The 19140-nt window shown below is 38.1% G+C and overlaps 1 protein-coding gene across 5 annotated transcripts in view; it reads left to right on the top strand.

Annotated features, from left to right (window-relative positions):
- The first annotated feature begins 44 nt into the window (after nt 1-44).
- The window catches only part of ANAPC10 (anaphase promoting complex subunit 10), a 42966-nt gene continuing 23870 nt past the window's right edge, over nt 45-19140 (top strand). The window contains exons 1-4 of one of the 5 annotated variants that reach the window (XM_026106179.2): nt 45-123; nt 7044-7160; nt 8608-8698; nt 9566-9686. In XM_026106179.2, the coding sequence (XP_025961964.1) occupies nt 7046-7160; nt 8608-8698; nt 9566-9686 (327 nt within the window). In that variant the 5' untranslated portion in view covers nt 45-123; nt 7044-7045. Of the gene's footprint in view, nt 827-7043; nt 7161-8607; nt 8699-9565; nt 9687-19140 lie in introns of all 5 variants that reach the window. The other 4 variants (XM_026106181.2, XM_026106178.2, XM_026106177.2 and 1 more) reach the window with 4 other exon arrangements.

Here is a 19140-nt window from a genome sequence, read left to right as displayed (position 1 = left end):
CGGCGCCTCCGGGCACAGGGAAGGGCGGGGCTGGCGTCGGAAGCGCGGTGGGGACGCGGCTGTTGGTGACGTCATCTCCGAGTGACGCCGCCGTAGAGGGGGCGGGGCCACGCTTCGTGAGAGGTGTGTCGGCTGCCGCGGCTGCCCGCCTCGCTTCTGCGGGTGCTACGGCTCGTTCCCGACCGCCGGGAGCGGGGACGGGGACGGGGACGGGGACGGGGACGGGGACCGGGGCCGCGCCGCCACCTGCCCCCTTCCCTCGCGCCACGCTGCGCGGCCCCTCTGGTGCCCGCGGACACCTGCGGGCGCTCCCCTCCTCCACCCCCCCCCCGGCTCTTCCCTTTTAAACCCAGCTCGCGCAGTGCTCTGCGCGTGTGCGGCCTGGCGGCGGTTGAACGGTCAGCGCCAGCTCGGGAGCTGCTGGCGGTTTTAAAAGTGACTGCGCGAGCGCGGCCGGAGTCCCTCAGGGCGGCGGCGGTGGTCTCCGCCTGCCCTTTGCCCCCGCTGAAGGGGCCCGTGTGGCGACGGTCTTGTCCCTTGGCCGCTTCCTCCCCTCGCTTTCGCCGCAGCAGCACCGCGGATCAGGTGGGGACGCCGCTCCGCGCCGTCGCGGCGGCGCAGGGGAGGCTTCGCCGCGTAGCTCCTAGTCTCGTCGCTGCCCTGAGCCAGCCCCGGCCCGGGGGGTTGCGGCTCCCGTGTCTCGTCTCCAGGTGTCACAGCAGCCGCGGAAGCTGTAGCGGTGCCCAGACGAAACGTCCGCTTTCTCGTGCGGTATGCTTGCTCGAGTTTTAGAGCGTGTTTAGCGACTAGGGGTAGGCGCTTACTTGTGAGTAGTTACTTGCCTTGTATTTCTCGTTTAGTGCATGTGTGTTTGCTTATGCTTTTAAATTATGACACCCCCACCTCCACCAGACTGGGAAAGGGGATGTATGATCTGGTGGATAAGCACAATCGATGTTCTGAGTCGGTACTGTTGCTTAAAACTTCCAATATTTTAAATATTTCGGGAGACTGGGGAACACATAGCCGAGTAACTAAAAATTAATTATGATTAAAACCATAACTCAGAATGAAAGTCCTATATAGAAACTGTAGAGCTACCAAAGAGGCCTGAGTGAAAGCGGCTTCATTTGTCAAAGATGGTTTTATCCTCTGGTTGCTGTATTTTCTAAAGACTGCTTTTAACCTTTCCTAAAGAAGTGCTTGTATCCTTACTGGAATTTTTTTAGAAATCTGAGCTTGTGTAAAAATATGTATTTTATGCATCTGATTAGATTGATTAGGGATATGAATATATCTTTAAAAATTATTAATATTGTTCTCATGCATTGATGTGTAATTGCTCTAATTATTTTTAGTAAAATATGTGTGACATTAACTGTGCAAAAGACTTGAGCCATTTTCACTGTTGGCTTCAAAGCAATATAGTGAAGGTAGAATAAAAATAGTATTTAAAAATGTATTAAGAGAATATTCTGAGGAATGAAATGTGTGAGAGAGATGGCTGTTACTGAAATAGGTTACTACTGAACATTTAATGTATTTGTCTTTTTCAATGAAAAATAAGAAACAAAGTAAAATGCTACTTTCTGGATATATCTTTAGATCTTTAAAGGCCTTAAAATTGGCAAGGGACCACACAAAGAAAGTGGGAGCAGGAAAAAGTTTGGGGGGATAAAATGAGTACAATTAAGTAGTACAATTACAAAAGTCAGAAAAGGATAAGGAAACTGCTTTATAAGTCATGGATGTTGCAAAAAGGCTGAAGGAGTCCATGCCTTCTTTGTTCAGTCTTCATGAAAAAGTTGTCAGATACTTGCTAAAACTGTATATAATTAGACAATGGGAACGCAGGTAAGAATCAAAAAAAGAGCTAGTTGAATAAGAGGAATCGAAGTTGGCAAGAGCTGATAAAATTCACCATAGAAAATGTAGGGAATTAGCTAAGTATTTTCTGAATTGTTGGAGATTATCTTAAGAATCTGTGTAAGTCAAGCCTCTGAAGCCTGGAGAAGTTCAAATGTAGCCTTTTGTTTCTAAAGAGTGAGAACAGAAAATATGAGGATCAGCGAGCCTAACTGTGATCCTCTGAAAGATTCTGGAGAGGTGGAGGAGTAGATTTTTTTTTTTTTTTTTTTTTAGCAAGTAGAAGACAATTAAAAAAATTAGCAAAGAGAAGTCTGTCTAGCTTTGGCTTATTAGGAACATTCTGGATCAAACTTTTTTTTTTGACAGTTGCCAGTGCAGTTAATGAAGATATGATACAAGTGGTGTGTCTTGACTTTCACAGGGTTTCTGCCATTGTCTTGGTCGATATTGTTTTAAGAACAAGCTGCTGAAATGTGGTCTAAGATTATTTTTTTGAGATGTGTACAGCTGCTTGAAAAATTGCTTCTCTAAAGCTCACTTGTAAATCACTGTGAAACAGGGATGTCATGAAACATCCTCCCAGAGACTTTTGTTTTGAATGTGTTTTTACTGAGTTTTCTTCAATGGTAAACACAAAATGTGTATGTTGCCAAAGTTCAGAGGATTGCATAAACTGTATAGGACAGGGTCAGAATTCAAAACGATCTTAAAAAGTTGGAGAGCTGATCTCAAATCAGTGAAATTCAGTTTAATAGATACAAGAATTGAGAGCTAAACACAGGCAGGAAAAATCAAAGGTAAAATTATTGGAAAGGGTATTACTGAACAGCAAACGGTCTCCAAAAAGCACCTGAGGACTAGAGTGTGTAAATATTAGTAATTTTATGTTGTTTCATATAGACAAGTGTTATTCTGGCATATGTTAATGTGTATGATTATATATAAGACTAGGCAGGTAAAATCTGTTGAATAAGGACCTTTGCTAAAGTGATGTGCCTTGTTTTTAATCCTGGTACATAGATCTCTAGACTCTGCAAGAATATTAGGTTTATAAAACTTTGCTTGTGAGGGAAACTTGAAAGGAATAAGTACTCTTAATCTAGAAAAGAAGTAACAGAGCAAATTGGGTGAGAGTCCTCAGATATATAGTTTACTACATACAGGTTAGTGAATAGCTAGTCTTCCATTTACCTATAGAACACAAGAAGAAATCATGTTTCTTTTTGGAGGATAATATTTGGGTTGGATATTAGGATGACAGAACACTGAAGCTTGCTATCCACAAAGGCTGTTAATCTCTTTTGTCAGAGAGAAATGGCTGGGCAGACATCTGTTGGGTGCAGTCTGATCTCTGAGGTCCTTACAGGTGTACATTTTAACAGTTCAGCATGTACAAACTTGGTGGGATCAGAAATTTTCATTAGAGAGAACTGCCTTGTAATCTGCAAAAGTTTTTTTGCGCCTGGATTTGAATGGAACTTTAGCAGGAAAGGACTAAGATGTGTCACACTCTTTCTTCTCTTCAATGTAATATAGAAGAGTGTGTGTGTGATCAGTGAAGGATTTGCTTTCAGATAGGCACCTTTTAAGTGTCTGCCATTGGTATACTGAGAATGACTTGTCTAGCTTAGATTGTGAAAAGTAGCTGTGTTGAACCATATAAGTTGCATTTCACTCTGTTTATAAGCCTTACTTTTAATAAAACTTCTTTCATGAATGCCATTTCACAGATGTCCTCCGGAAAAGAGCAAACACATGCTCTTTTTTGGAAGGAAATGGGAAGATGCTGAGGGATAGAGAGATCAAGGGTGGGTGGAGGCCCAGCCCTCTTCTCGCCTTAATCAAAAGATGGGTGTATAGTACACATGGGTGTATAGTGGCACAATGGAAGTGTGACATCGATCCTGTCATTGAAACATTAAAATATTCATGTTATCATTAAGGAAACAACAAGCCTAATAATAGTTTTTTCAGAATAACTGGTTTAGAAAATTGGAGATGTTTCCAGCCAGTGCTTCTATAGAGGCAATGTCTCTTTCCATTTTGCAGCATATCTCAAAGCCAAGGAAAAAGGCTTTTCTAGACAGATTACTTACCTTTTTCACAGCGGGGGGGGGGGGGGGGGGGGGGGAGCAGCAGCACTGATTCTCATTCCAATATCTTTTCAGTCTAAGAAAATTGCTTAAATTTTTTGTTTGGTGACTTAAAGCAGATGCAAATGTGTTTACTAAGTATTAACATCTTGTCCAAAATGAAGAGCTTGTACTTCTGCTAGTAAAATGCCAAAATGTGTTACTGGAGTGTGCAGGTCTGTTGCTGTTCTATTATCACCATACTTTTATCGGCTTGTTAGCTTTGTAAATTCCTGGTGTATTAGAAAGCTTCAGCAAAGCTATCCAGAATGTATTGTTGCTTGCTAATCTGGTTAACCAGAAGTTCAGTCATGGAAAAATTTGCATGATTAGTTCAAATCATTAGTTCAAACACTAATGATTTTCAGTCTTTCATATTTCTAATGCATGATTTATGGCAGGCTTATTTGCCAGCAGTGGTTTGGAGATGAAATCTGGATCTTTAGTAGCTTTGCCCGTTAAAAGGAAACAAGCTCAGGCTGTGAAAATGGGAAGCTTAGATTGTGCTTCTCGCTCTGTATTTCAAGCCCACAAAATGTATGCCTCAAAAGTCTATGGACCAGTGCAATACATAAAGTATAAATCTTGGCAGCGTTAAGTTGTTTTGGACTTCTTCATGTGCCTTGAAGCTTATAAGAAATCTCAACATCGTGGTCTTCAGAATTCTGGATACTTTAAAATTTTAGTAATTTTTTTTTAAAGCATGAATAATCAGCTTTCTGAGATAATCCAAATGAATAATGTAATTTCTGTGATTTACCTTATTTTAATACTTTTGCATACTTATGTCTTCAGGTTGTTTTTTCATTAATCTGACAGTAGTTATTTGTAGGAACAAAGATGTGACTGAGACCTGGAGTTTTTTATGTTTCTGATTCAAGAGAAATAAAGGAATTGGAAGACTTACTGGTGGTGATATTTAAGAGAGCTTGTACTGAACTGATAATTTAGCTTTAATCTGCAAGATTAAATTTCCCATGTGTATTTTTAGAGGTGGGAAGAACAGGAATGTTAGTTTCTGTATAAAAATGAGAATTAAGTGCAACTCATCCTCTCGGTTCATTATCACAAAAGCAACAAAATAATCAGTGCAGACTCTGGATAGTAACTGACTTAAGCTTCAAATTTCATGAGTTTAGGAAAATAGTCTTCCCCCAAAGGTTAGTGAGCATATTTTGGTAATTAGGATAAGAAATGGCTGTGTTTTCAGGTAGCTGTGAACTACAAGCATTTTGTATTTTTTTCTGGGAGAGGTTTAATTCCTCGGAAGATCAGAATACTTGATCAACGTATTTTATTGAAGTTGCTATCAACAGATTTAAACTCGTACTAATTTGCAACTAGAGTAAGTTAAAAATTTTTATTTCATTTTACTCTGTACTCTATTCTATATATTAATACATTTATGGTGTAACCAGTGTAATAGAGAACAGCTGCATTTAAAAGGGGCTATTGTAAATACCTGCTAGAGCTTTAAAAACAAATAATACAATATTTAAATATGGTGGCTAGTGAAGATGAATGTGCTAGTGTTTAGTACAGGAATGGCTAACTTAATTGTTATGTTTTTAATGTTGTTTGATTTTGAACACTTTTTTTGGTAGGAAAATGCAATGGAAGAGACTTCAAAGCATCTTATTGCATGAAGTTCTTTAATTGGATGTGATTAAGATTAGTATATATATGAATTAAATGAGTAAATACGTGAGATCTTTAGTAGCTGTGTGAAGTTTTACCCATTTTTCTGAGAGTCTGGTGTTTGAGCAAGGCTTTCTGTTTGTGGTCTGTTGTGATATATGCTGTTGTCAGTGTGTGGGTTGTTTGTTTGTTTGTTTGTTTTTTTTACAACATAGGTAATTATTTCTTCAGACTTTTTAATGGCAGTCATGGCTGCAACCTTGTATGCAAGTGACTCTCAACAGAACCAGAAGTCTGCCTTAGCTTTGTGTTTGCAAAATTAAAATATGTAGATTTTAAATGAGAACCGGATAGAAGATGTTTTGTGCAGACAAAGATGTAAACTACAGAATTCAGATTTCCTGTGTCCTACCCAGAAGTTTTAGCTGCAGAGCTATTCTCCTCTAGAACATCTTGGTTTCTTCTCTGACTTGTGTCATTTCTGTAATGACTGAGGTCTGTATGGATACCAGAATAGTTCCATACCTCATTTTCCATTTAGCAGGAATACTGGAAGACCTCCTTCTGAGATTTAGCAGGGTATAATATGCTGACATGCATGTAAGCAATGGATTAGAAATCAACTAAAATTTCCTGATTCTTAAGTGCTTTGTATTTTAGGCTTTTAATGTAGTTCTTGTATGGAGTTTTTCTTTGGGGTCCTTTGAGGGAAAACAGTCTTTTATACTATTTTCTAGGTAGAAGGTGCTCCATAATCAATGAAAAACAAGTAAGGCAATAGTTTAGGCACAGAGACTGGGTGTGATTACTTGGGCAACATATTACAGGTTAATGATTCCAGATGAAGTTGTGAAGTTAAGGAAATGGATCATGGATAAATGCTTTGATAACCTATCCCTGCCAAACTGGGGACTGCATGATATGTTTAAACTTTGGTTTCCTTTATTTAAGAAGAAGTATCTTCAAAATGACTGACTTGCTGTGGCCTCCGTATAGGCTTCTGAACTTGCAAATTAAAAAAAACTTGCAAATGTAGGGAAAAAACAAGTATGTAGCACTGGCCTTAAATCAACAAGGGCTGTTTTGATTTTTTTTTTTTTAAATAAACTGAAGAAAACAAAACCTGAAACCCTAAGTAATTCTGTATGTGTGAATTAGAATGATACAAGTAAAATGTTTTATGAATGTTCCAAGTATGCATCAAATTCTTATGGATACAGACTTTTGAATGTATGTGGAACCATGTAAATGATTCATATATATATATATATAGACAGAGTGGGAGAGAGAGAGGCAGAGAAGTGTGGAGCCAAAGAATTAAAGCTGTTATATGAAATAACATGGCTTTAGTTTTCCCATTGAGCTGAAAATATATCAACTAACTCGCTTGTTCTCTTTTCTCAGAAATGACTACCCCAAACAAGACACCACCTGGTGCTGATCCAAAGCAGTTAGAGAGGACGGGTACTGTTAGAGAAATAGGCTCACAAGCAGTTTGGTCGCTTTCATCGTGTAAGCCAGGTAAAATCACAAAAAAATTGTAAACAGCTGGATGTAAATTTTTCTTCTTAGGAAAGCAAATATAAAATTTTATCTTTTGGTGAGAAGACCTACTTTATTCTTTATCTTTGACTCATGGAATAATAGTTCCAAAGTGCAGCACTAAAACTATTTTGGTATAAACTGTATTGTAGAAATAATTTTGGCCTACTCTGTATTTGATGCAATTTGAAAGTGTAATTGTATCAGAAAATCCAACATCAAAGAAATATATTAACAAAACAGAACTTCTGGTTTTAAACTAAATTGTTTTTACCTGCACAGTGAACAAACTAAACCATGTGAGCAGCAACACTAATAGCACTGCATAATTGTTTCTATACCTGGGCATTTTGCCCAGATACCTCTAATTTTGAGTGAGAAAAACAATTAATGCAGCTAGGCAATATAAATGCTCTGTCCAAACTTTAAGTGCAGACTTAGTCATTATAGTGTGTCTTCCTAAATTATTGCAAGTAAAATAAAGCCATTGTTAACGGTACAGAGGCACAGTTAATCGTAGCTTGCACCTGCTCAAAATATTTGAAAATGTGTGCTTTGTTTATTGGAGGTGATTTCAGAAATACCTGATGGGAATTGATCTGATATCTTGCTGCAGTCTAGGAACAGCAATCAGTTTATGTCATGATATTGTGCTCAGCCTGGAGGTCTTTGATCTGATATCCTGGTATCTCTTATTAGGAGAAAAATACCTTATTGGTCAGTCACTTCAAACAGAGTGAAGGTTCCTTTTTACTGCAGATTGAGCTTCAACTGCTAAATGAAAATTGCAGCTAGTGTGGCGATCAGTAAAAGAATGTGGTTAGCAGAAGGGATTGATAGAGTAGGAAAAACAAAGATTTGGAGTTCCTTCTTTTAAATGTAATAACATTAGCTTTTAGTAGTACTGTCACTGAGGTGTCTAGTTTTTGGCATCTCTTCATTTCCTATTCTAGCTATTAACTGGTTCGAAAAACTGAAAATGTAACTTAAGAATCTAATTGAATAGAAAATATTATATTTGGCTGAAACTTTATTATAAAGGAACAGTCTTTGTTAACTAGTTTAGTAATGTGATTATAGACTAGGTGTAAAAGCCTAACCATTAAGTATTGTTCTTGCAGTTTTTACAAATTACTTCTTACTGTTTGTAACCCCAGGATATACGGAGTGATTTCAAATCCCATAGACCTCAATAGGAGATAAGGATGTAAAGATATTCTAGTACTGAGCTTTTATTGACAGAGTCCCCCATTCCAGTTTTGTTGCAAAAACACAGGACAACTTGGGTATTTAGCAGCATTTCCTTGATTGTTATAACTTAGGATGCATGTTTTTGGTTTGTAACAGCTCTGGAAAAGTTATGTCTGTGATGTCTGTGTCACAGAAACAGGATACTGAGGATCATAACCTCTTCTTTTTTTCTCAGGATTTGGAGTGGATCAGTTACGAGATGATAATCTGGAAACCTATTGGCAGTCAGATGGATCACAGCCTCATTTGGTGAACATTCAATTTAGGTACTAAAATTACTCTGTATGGGTTAGGACTTTTTGTATAACTTTGTGTTGATGACTATTTGCAAAGATGGGAAGTTTGAAAGTGCAAGGACTTCTGGATTAATCCTGTGTTACCCAGCTGGCAAGAAGCCAGTTAGATGGTGTTCATAAAAGTGATTGTGTGTGTGTGGGGGGGGGGGGGGGGGGGGAGGAATGGGGATGGGGATGTTAAATGATGTTATGGCTGCTAAATGCCTAAATAAGCAATGAAAGGGAACGTAGCAGACCACTTGTAACAGTTTCATATTTACTGATATAAGGTAAAATTTTGATCCTGACTCTGTGGCTTGCTTTGACTGTCACTTGAAGGGTAGATAACATTTTTTAAAGCAGGCCTGTATGATTTAACAACTGACTATCTGAGAGACCTTTTCTTACTCTATTATGCTGTTATATCTGGCTTTAGAATGCTTTCAGTCCTTTTCTTTAACCAAACTCTATGATGATGACAGGCATTTGAGTCACCTTTCTCTGTTTGCCCTCTGGGGAACTCTTTGGTATACTAACAGAGCTCATATTTAGTAACCTAAACACACTTTACATCAGATATGAGCATTTTATTGGCGTCTTGACCTTTTCTGGGATTTCTTTGTATACTGACATTTCTGTAGACAGACAAAGGATAACAATGAAGACCAACTTTGTGTGAGCTTACTGTGCAGAAGCACCCAATTGCTGTAACAGCAGAGGTCTTAATAAACTAGTAGATGTGTTTTGCTTGTGTTAAGTTTTGCAACACTTGAATCCTTCCTTGTTACAAAATAGCAACAAGCTCTTCCTGCATATTTTTCCTTAGGATGCTTAAATAGCTTTTGTTGCTTCTTGCAGGAGAAAAACAACAGTGAAGACTTTATGTATTTATGCAGACTACAAATCTGATGAAAGTTACACTCCCAGCAAAATCTCTGTCAGAGTAGGAAATAACTTTCATAATCTCCAGGAAATCCGGGTAGGTCAATGATGTTTCACTTTCTGTTTTAACAGTCCTATCTCACTAGATCATTTGACTTAGTAGAAATGGTTTTGGAGGTGAAATATGGCATTGTGCTTGGAGGGGGAAAGTGACTGGGTTTGTTCTGATGCTTTCTTTTGTTTTTTATTCTGTAAATGTAACCTTGGTTTCTGTGTTTTGTCAGGTGCCATTACAAACATGGTTATAATAGACTTGCTATGTCAATCCTGTAATGAGGTTAAAGAATGGCATTTTCTAGAACAGGACTATTTAGTCAGCCAAACTTTGATCTCACTTCAAGTATCTGAAGACCCTATGCATGGCATACCTCAAAAGGGAGACTTTGGTTTTAAACACTATGCAATTCTAGACTTAAAAAAGAATTCAAACTTTCTTCACGAATGGATTCCTCAGCTGTTGAGTCTTGCCAGGAATAAAAATTTAGGACTAGGGACTTTAGTTATGGCTGTGTATTGTGTATGCAGATACCTTTGCAGTCAGGTGGCTTTCACTTTTAGGAGGCTGGATGTGCTTGTCGTCTTAACTAGTGTCTGATGGCTGAAGAATCTTCATATTAGTGAGAATCTGTTGCATAGTTGATAATAACTGACTCTAGTCACTATTGATGGTGGGACTAGGGGAATTGCAACACTATTCCAAACCCATTTAAAATAAGAAAGATACATTGTAATTTACTAATCTGAATTGGATGCTTAATCAGATGTGTTGGTAAAAATATATTTTACTTCTGGGTATTAGTTCTGATTTTTTTGCAATGCTTTTTTTTATACTAGACAGTCACTGCAATATGCAAATTTTGGAAGGGATACAATATTTCTGTCTTTTTGTCAATATGTGATGCAAAATACAATTTCCAGTTCTGTAAATGTAGAAATTTGATGCTTAAGACTTTGAACAGGACATAGTTGAAACTGGATTCGTAGTGTTTTGTTAAGATTTTTATATACAAGGCTGTAGTAAGTCAAAAGCTGTATTTATCCATGGTGATACTTTGTTATGAAGCCAGTAGAAGGGTTCTTTAATGGAATAACTGCGATTAGATTTGAATCATTTTAAGTACTTAATTTTGCATATATGCTGGTGTTTTGGTAAATAGTAAAAGCAGATTTAAAACAATCAGTCTTTATAGGAGCTGACCTTGTAAGCTAACCAGGTTACTCATGAGCAGGTATCTTAGATAATTTTGAGTTGCTGTAACCTCAAAAGTCAGATTCCTCATCTCCAGAGCTCGACAGCTACTACCTGATACACTGGGGGGCTTTAGCTTACATCCTTTATATGGAAAATATTACAGAAAAAGAAGGATCAACAGTGACTAGAAAAGGGAGGTGCTAAATAATGGTTTGAGTTTGGGCTTTGGGGAGTTTTATTGTTTTTTACTTTGTTTTTCCTGTGTTTGAAGTTCCAACAAGAAGAACAACTTCTAAGTAGAAGGTTGCAGATGCGGTTGGGGGCATAAGAGGTGTAGTAAACATGCCTCTGTTACAATGGCATTGAATATATATTCTTTCCCTGATTTGTGGTTTTCTCTCAAGTTTTGGGAGTTGTACCTTTGTCCTAAATGTGAAAGCCAAGGATCTTACACCATTTATTTTTTTTAAGTATTGCTTTGGAAAGAAATGAATAGTCACATTAAGTGCCTTTGATCAACTGGATATTCTGTCTTTTGATCTTCTTAATTACACAATTTGGGAATTACACACTGCGTAATAGTGAAAACAACCGAATCTTTTCCTTGTGTTAGTCCATGGGTTTGTTTTCAGAGTGTCCACTAGATGTCATTGTTGTCCTTAATTATCAGTTTCTGATTTTGTGCCTGAGTCCACTTATCAATAGTGGTCAACCTTTTACAAAAGTTTTCTACAGCTTTCTGTGTATAACCTCAGTAACATAAAATTTCTTATAAAGTCACTTTTGAGGATGTAAGTGTTATTAAAGATCTACACAAACAATATAATGCATTGGTAGAGATACTTTGAATTTAAGTGCTGTTCTTTATAAGCATACTAGTCTACTGCTGTTTCTCAGGCTATATTTCATATTTCTTCCACGTTAAAAACAGATTTTATGCATAATGTACTTAGTAAAAATACTAAAATTTGTTTTCTGTGTTTCTTTTATAGTCTATATTAATATGTGACTGTAAAATGTTGCATGAGACCAGTAATCCTTATGTGTAATATGTATTCATATGCTTTCTTTACTTTAAAACTGAGGAGAAAATATAGTCAGGCTGTTTACAGCAAAGTATTGCATGTCACTAGTAAAATGTTAATGGCTAATTCTGTGGCCTTTTTGATGTTAAAAATTGGCATCAATTTTTATATTTCTAAATGCTTGATACTCAGAATGTGTTTATACTGAAACTTCATCTTTTCTTCAGCCTCTCTGACACAAAGGTCATTAAAGCAGTGTGAACTGTTATGAGTTCTTCAGAGCAAATCTACTTAATTATACAGTGATTCCATTGGTTTCAGGACTGATTAACTGGGTGCAAAATCCCACTAAATTGTTTTATATTTTCCATGGATGTTTGCCTGACTCGTAGTGTCTAATGAAAATCCTGTGATGCTTTCATGTGTTTTCTTCCTAAAGGTCTAATTCTCAAAACAACGCAATGTGTGGTTAGACCAGGTTTTATGACTAATATGAGATTAGGTTTAGTATATATAGTCTAGCATGTAGTTTTGTCCTTCTTGGAACCTAAGATGAAGCTATTTTCTCAAGAAGAGATTTTCTTCCTCTGAGATATGTCATTCACACCCCATCCTACAGGTGAGAACAGTCCTTGTAATGTGGCAGTGTTACTCCCTTGCTCAGCTGAAGGAACTGCAGTTGAGAGGTATGCAGTAAGCCTTTTCCTCTGACTTAAGTGCCAGTTTATCACAGCAGTCAAGTTTGGGGAGCAAACATCCTCTCATTTCCAGTTCCAGGGCTCCCCCATGTAGTGGGACAGTCAGTTTGGCTGAACAAGGTAGTCTCCAGTAGCAATTTTGGAGCAGCATCCAAACTTCACTACATGATTTGAGTTACTACACTTTCTCACAATAAGAAAATAGTCCACAGTAAATGATATGAGTGGAAAAGGTTGCTGCAAGAGATTTCTGGTCTCTTTAAATCTTACTCTGCCTTGTATGTTCGTAACTCTCCAAGACGTTCAGGTCATCGGCAGTTCTTCTCCCTTTAAACAATTTAAGTGCTACGATGCTAAGTTCAGGTAGGATGTCAGGGTATGTTCACCTGGTTTTAATGGCTTCTCATGTCAGCAGGTGATGTAAGGACTTTACACAGCAAAGCAAGATACTTGTAAACTATTGTACTAGCCAGTTCTGCATCTTTGGTATAAAAAACACTCTGAGAAGGTGTGGGTCAGACTTTCTGAAAACAGTTACTTTTCATACCAGTTCACACCTGAGAAGACACTGGTATCTAGTCCCAAAATTAAAGCTGCTCAATGAGGTAGAGCCTCTCTGGAAAGAGGCTCCAGAGTTCCATATTCTGCTATGCCCTATGTAAGACTCAGAACAGAATGCGATGTACATGTCTTGGCATCAACTAGTGAAGATGTTAATATGCTTACAGATGAAACACTCTACAAAAAAAATTCACAGAAAGTTTTTCTTTTATGCATTTATCTGAAAACATGATCTTTCTGCTTTTAAAGCTGCTACTGTTAAGTCAGTCTGCTGGTTAGATATATTCTTGAATTTTTTTCTCTAGATTACCCTAAAATGAGTTTGATGCTAATTGTATTATGTTGAGAAGTACATTCAAACTTTCTCTTCCTATGCTATGTATGATTCTGTATAATAAAAGTGTTATTAGAGTTGTTAAAATGTATAGCTTTGTATTTAAAATTAAGAGGGAAATACCTTGCTTATGCATATTTCAGCATTTCAGGGATAAAACATTCAAACTGCTACATGTTATCTGCTAAGGTACTTCTACTTTGAACAGTGACTCTACATACATTGTATTCTCTTCAGAGATCTTCCAATGGGGCTAATATTGAGTAATCTGGAATCTATCTTTTTTTCCCTTATGTATTAGCATTTATTCTTTACTAAACTCCAGTTAGTTACACATGTGTAAATGAGCTGAAGACAGCAGGCTTGCATAGATGTAACTGAGGCTGTTTGTCCTTTTAAAACTTTATTACTAGTAGTAATGAATTACAAAGGACTCCTAGCAGCATCAGATTGCTTGAGAGAAACTGCATAATAGCTGATAGTTTTTAAAATAGAAAAATATCTCTTTTTAACTAGTTGCATGTTTTGGTCTGGAATCACAGATAGGAAAATGGAAACACAAAATATATCGTAACTTTTCTTAAAGATGATTTCTTGTCATGTCAACAAAGTACCACTAGTCCCTGTTAATGGCGGGGGGGTGGAACTTGACAGTTTCTTAAGTAATGAAGCTTTCTTATATTCTGTTGGCCTGAAAAGGCTGTTCGGAGAGCTATGAAGAATTCCTTTGTTTTTGCACACAGATGTGTGTACATGCACTACCTTTCACAAACTATACTGAATGTGAGTGAGGAAACTCAGTGTTTGCTTGCCCCTGATGTGGTTTATTCCTGCACTGCAGTAGGAGTAGTTGACCAACAGACCTCTGGTTAAAGTACAGAAAGCCTTTTTCCTGGCCTTTTCTTATTTGCTTGCAGTGGATAAAAACTTAATCTCTGTATGAAATGTTTTTATACTACAGTAGATATCATTGTAGGTACACGTATTCAAATGTTAAGGATGGCATGGCTGTCAGTGTTGTATCATCTTGTTGAGGCACTGAAGTAAAACCCAATGAACATCTAATCTGGGACTTTTGTAAGAGACACCTGATTTCATTTTCCTTGTTAATTTTACGAAGAAATTGTATCTATGCAAGCTAAAAACATGTAAGCTAATCACGTTTTCCCTGTTTATGTATTTGAAACAAACTCTTTCATCCTCCAACCCTCAGTGACTAAAGGCTGCCAGGAGTGGTGCCTTACACCAGCAGGTAAGATCGTGTGAGCACCATTAGGACTAATGCAAGTTATGGGCCTTCAGTGTGTCTTCATGGTTTCATTGAAGTCTTCACAAAAGCCTTATTAAGTAGTTCCTGCTACCCAAGCTAAAACTGGGATAGTCTGATATTACTGTTTAGTTGTGAAGATACTCGTATTTACTGGATAATGCCTTTCCTTGTGTTAAGCAGGGATGTAGCTCTCTTGTTGTCTGAGAATAATTTGAAGCAGATAACAGCATAACTTGACCAAATACTTCTGGTATGTGCAGGACCAAGGCAGCTTGCTGTGGTGTGTGATGTTGTCTTGGGCATGTTAGGCTTTCATATCAAATTTTTATAAATAATTGATAACAAGGCCCAGCCTTAACCCCTAAGAGCCTGATGCAGTGGAACAGCATTCTGGAAAGGTATTGTTTTCACCACTTCGGGTAGTTTACGAGTGCTTTGATTTATTGTTTAAAAGTACTTTAGGTACTGCTAGCATATATGCCATTATATCAGGCAGCTGAGCACAACAGCTAGCTACTGCCAAAAAGAAGACTTTGCTGCTTTCTTCTTAGCTGTGTGGCTCTACTGCCTCCTTTGGACCAGCTCTTGTGTTTATTGGACACTTTGCTAAGCCAGTTGAATTCACTAACATAATAGAAAACTCACCCTTTTTTCTTCTGTTAGTGGTTTGACAGCTTGGTAAATTGAGCTGACTAAAAGGAACACCTAATGAGCACCAACACTCTCATAATGTGGAAAATATGTATGGCCAGGTGTTATAGAAGAGGCAATGTTTGGGGATCATTCCTCTTTTGATGGTGTGCTGTTATATTATTTTGAGATGTGTGGGTGAAGTTGCATGAGATGAAATCCCCTAATCTAAGAGAGATCTCCAGCTCTCATCTTGCAAGATGGTATGCTGGACCCACTCTGGTGACTGTTCTTTGGCCCCACAGTATATCCTCAATGACAACAGACAGCTGTTATTCAGTCATGTTTTGATGTGTTTAAAAATAAACTTGAAGTGCTTGGAAATCTTAAAATCAACAACCTTGCCTATTGTTCTAAATAGTTCTGTCTATATAAAAAGTTAAGTGATAAAAGCCATGGCCAAGGATGAAAAACACAAGAAATTAGGCATTCTGAGGAACACGGTCTGTTTATCTGCCTTGCTGCAACTCCTAGCTGACAAAAAGCCAAGATTAGTAAACAAAAAATGTTTTGATCAAAGAAGCTGACTCCTGTCAAGAGAAATATTAGCTGATACAGGTGAAGAGGTCACTTGAGAAAGCCACCTGCAGTGCAGTTTTGACAGTGGTTCTGCATTAACACCATATCTACAAGATCAGTTGCAGTGAATGTAACCATGAATTATGTCTTCTGATTCTCTGTTATCTTCTTGTTGTAACCTGGCTGTACATTTTGGCGGAGAATCCAATGTTTTGCTACAGAACTTTACCCTCCTGAGGGCAATGCAGGGTGACTCCCATAAAATGCCTCTGGCTTATTTTGATAGGTAATATATTAACAAGAGAAGAAATGTGATTGTGGAAGTATTGACAGTCATCTACTTCCTTGCCCTAGTGAATGAAATGATCCTTTTCTCTGAGATCATGCAGTGTCCCTGCTGGCATGTTTTTTTGGCCAAGCACCACAGACAGGGATTCTTTGCTGACATAACAGATGCTGATCTAGAGCAGAAGAGCACCCAAACTGAGGAGCTTTTAAGGGCGTTAAGGAAGTCTGGACTCTATTGTGATCTCTTTACTCAAGACTGTCCACTTACTGTAGTGAAGACTTTTCCAGACATCATCTGAAATTCACCAGCTGGCATTCTTATCCTGCTCTTTGTATGTGAAGTAAACTTAGCATCTTCTCGTCCCCCAGTATCTAACTTGTTATAGGACTATTGAGTCAAGAAAATGTACTTCTGGAGTCTCTGCTCAAACACCTCTTCAGATGTATTTTAATCTATATTGCTCTGAAGATGGAGTACTGAGTTGTTACTGTTTTGTTTAGATATCCAGCTAGGCTTCAGGTACTTCAGTTAGGAACCCTTCCTCCCTGATCTCAGTTTCTTCCATAGAAGAAAAGATGCAAAGGTCTAACCCCCAATTATTCCTCTGGTTCAAAATGTCATTTTTAAATGTTCAGCCTGTTTTCTGCAAACTAAACTTGATGGTAAGGCAGTGAATGAATATATTCAGCTGTAGTTTCATTATCTGTCTTGTCTGTCTGCCTCTAGGATGCTCTGCAGGTGAGGTCATCACATCAGATTGTTCATTTTGATTGTTATCTTGTTGTTTTGCTAGTTGGGATGGATTTGCTTCACCAGGATGCAGGCAATATCCATTGCCTGCCTCTGAAATTGGCCAGTACTGGAAATCCGCAAAGCAGGGGAGTAGAATGAGCCACTAGGCTTTGTTAGTTTTTAAGCCTTGTGCTTAATGCTGGGGGGAGGAGTCAAATTCAGGAAAACAGTGGTGTTCTCATTTGAGGCAGCTGGCACTCCTTATTTCTGCCTCCCAAAAGAGGATGTTTTGATCCCACTGGGATGTTCGCATGAACCCCTGTTTATAGAAGGGCTAGTTTAATGATCTAACATCTCTGTTCCTGCAGGTGTTATCATTGTAGATGATATGACCTGCTAATAGTTCTTATGCTTTTGGTAGCCTTAATTAGTGTATGCTTCAAACTGAGGAAATCATGGAAAGATTCTAGCATATAGCAGCTGTCCTGCCATTTATGCCCTGTATACACTGGAACAGGGTTTACCATGCTATTATGAGAAATGCAGTTATCTAAAATATCCTTTAGTGCACGAGGGGTGTGTGTATGTACAAACAGTGGGACCCACATTAGTTCTATCATCTCTGAAGAATGGAAGACTTTGGTACATGCATCATGAAATTCCAAAGTATTTTTGTCTGAGCTTGCTCTGAAATGGTATTTTAAGAGAAATTAATATTTATATTCCATTGGATCCTAGGAAAAAACAAAATGCAGCATTGGTTTTCTGCTGTGGCGTATGTTGCACATAGGAAGTTTTGTTCTATATTTCATCATTCAAAAAAGAATATGAAGGGACTTTTTCTTGCCTACAAAGAGACTCAGGCAAGGGTACATTAAAGTGGCCCTGAATACTATCATTCTGACTTTACCTTCTGAAGCTGAGGAAAAGGCATGCACAAGGAAGTGGCAGCAACTACATGGAAGGCAGGAATTTGAAGTACAGAGCTTAAGGGAGCTGAAGGGTATGAAGACTGGGAACTGACTGAAGTACAGAATTTTACATATTTGCGAAAGGATCTCCTGGGACTATAAGCTAAGCTCTATCATGGAAGAGGAATTAGAAAATATACATAACTTTTCATGTAAAAGTAGAAGCTTCTCTCCCTGCTCTACCATCCATGAGAAGAAGCAAGATACCTTGCTAATCTGTGATCAGTTTTATATTAATAGTTTACGTTATGCTGTATAATATCTGTTTTATAGTGAGTGGTTACATGATTCCATCCCTTTCTGTGCATGAAATTCTAATAGGAAGATTTGGAGGGGATTCTTAAAAAGCTTGCTCTTTGGGAGTTTTTCTTTCATGAATATTCTTCTGGTATGGATGGCATAAAACTCCACAGATACAGCATGTGTTTTTATCAATGCAGGGAAGTTATCTTCTAACAAGTTGGAGGAATTTTAATATATTTTAACGCAAGCCACCTCATTTATCTAATTACAATGCAGTAAGCAGTTTTAGTCTCTTTTTGTAGCAGACAGGAACAGGACGTGAGTCGTGTTCTGCACTTGCTGTGTGAGATGGAGAGAGCCAGATACTGAAGAACACTTTTCTATTAGTATTTTTATAGTAAACTGAATTAAAAAAAAAAAAAAAAGTAATGATGAAGTTGTGGCCTTACAGCAGATGTATGGTATATGCATCTGACTTCAAAATTTAGATGGGCATATTCTTCAAAACTTTTGCAGGAGAGTGAAGTTGTTTGTGGTCACACTGATTGTCTATGCTATTGAACCAAGATCCCAAGTCTGAGTATGCATCAGATAACCTTATGTATATCTGGGTGATATCTGGGGACTAACTCTGCAAGGGGGACCTCGGGTATGTGCCTGGACAGCTTTCCAACGTGCATTGTGGTTTTGATCCCAACAGGTGAGTGTAGATGCAGCCATACAGAGTCTGGATTCTGAACCCTGAGCTCCAACCCTAAGGTCACACAGCAAATGAGCCATGCTTATTCAGGCTTTCTCAAGAGGCTTTCTAAATAAACTGTTCTACTACTTACACTGCAAAGTAGCTAGGCTAAAAATCTGCCAATGTTTATCTGTTTTAATCTGAATCTAGTTGTTTCACAAAGACTCATTTGGTATCCCACTTATACCTGACTGATTGAAAGTTGTGATTGTGGTGTTCATTGGT

The sequence above is a fragment of the Dromaius novaehollandiae genome, chromosome 4, assembly GCF_036370855.1.
Source record: "Dromaius novaehollandiae isolate bDroNov1 chromosome 4, bDroNov1.hap1, whole genome shotgun sequence".
In the NCBI taxonomy this organism is placed as follows: Eukaryota; Metazoa; Chordata; class Aves; order Casuariiformes; family Dromaiidae; genus Dromaius; species Dromaius novaehollandiae.
Note: the sequence above shows the minus strand (reverse complement) of the source record. Positions and strands in the feature narration are given on the sequence as shown.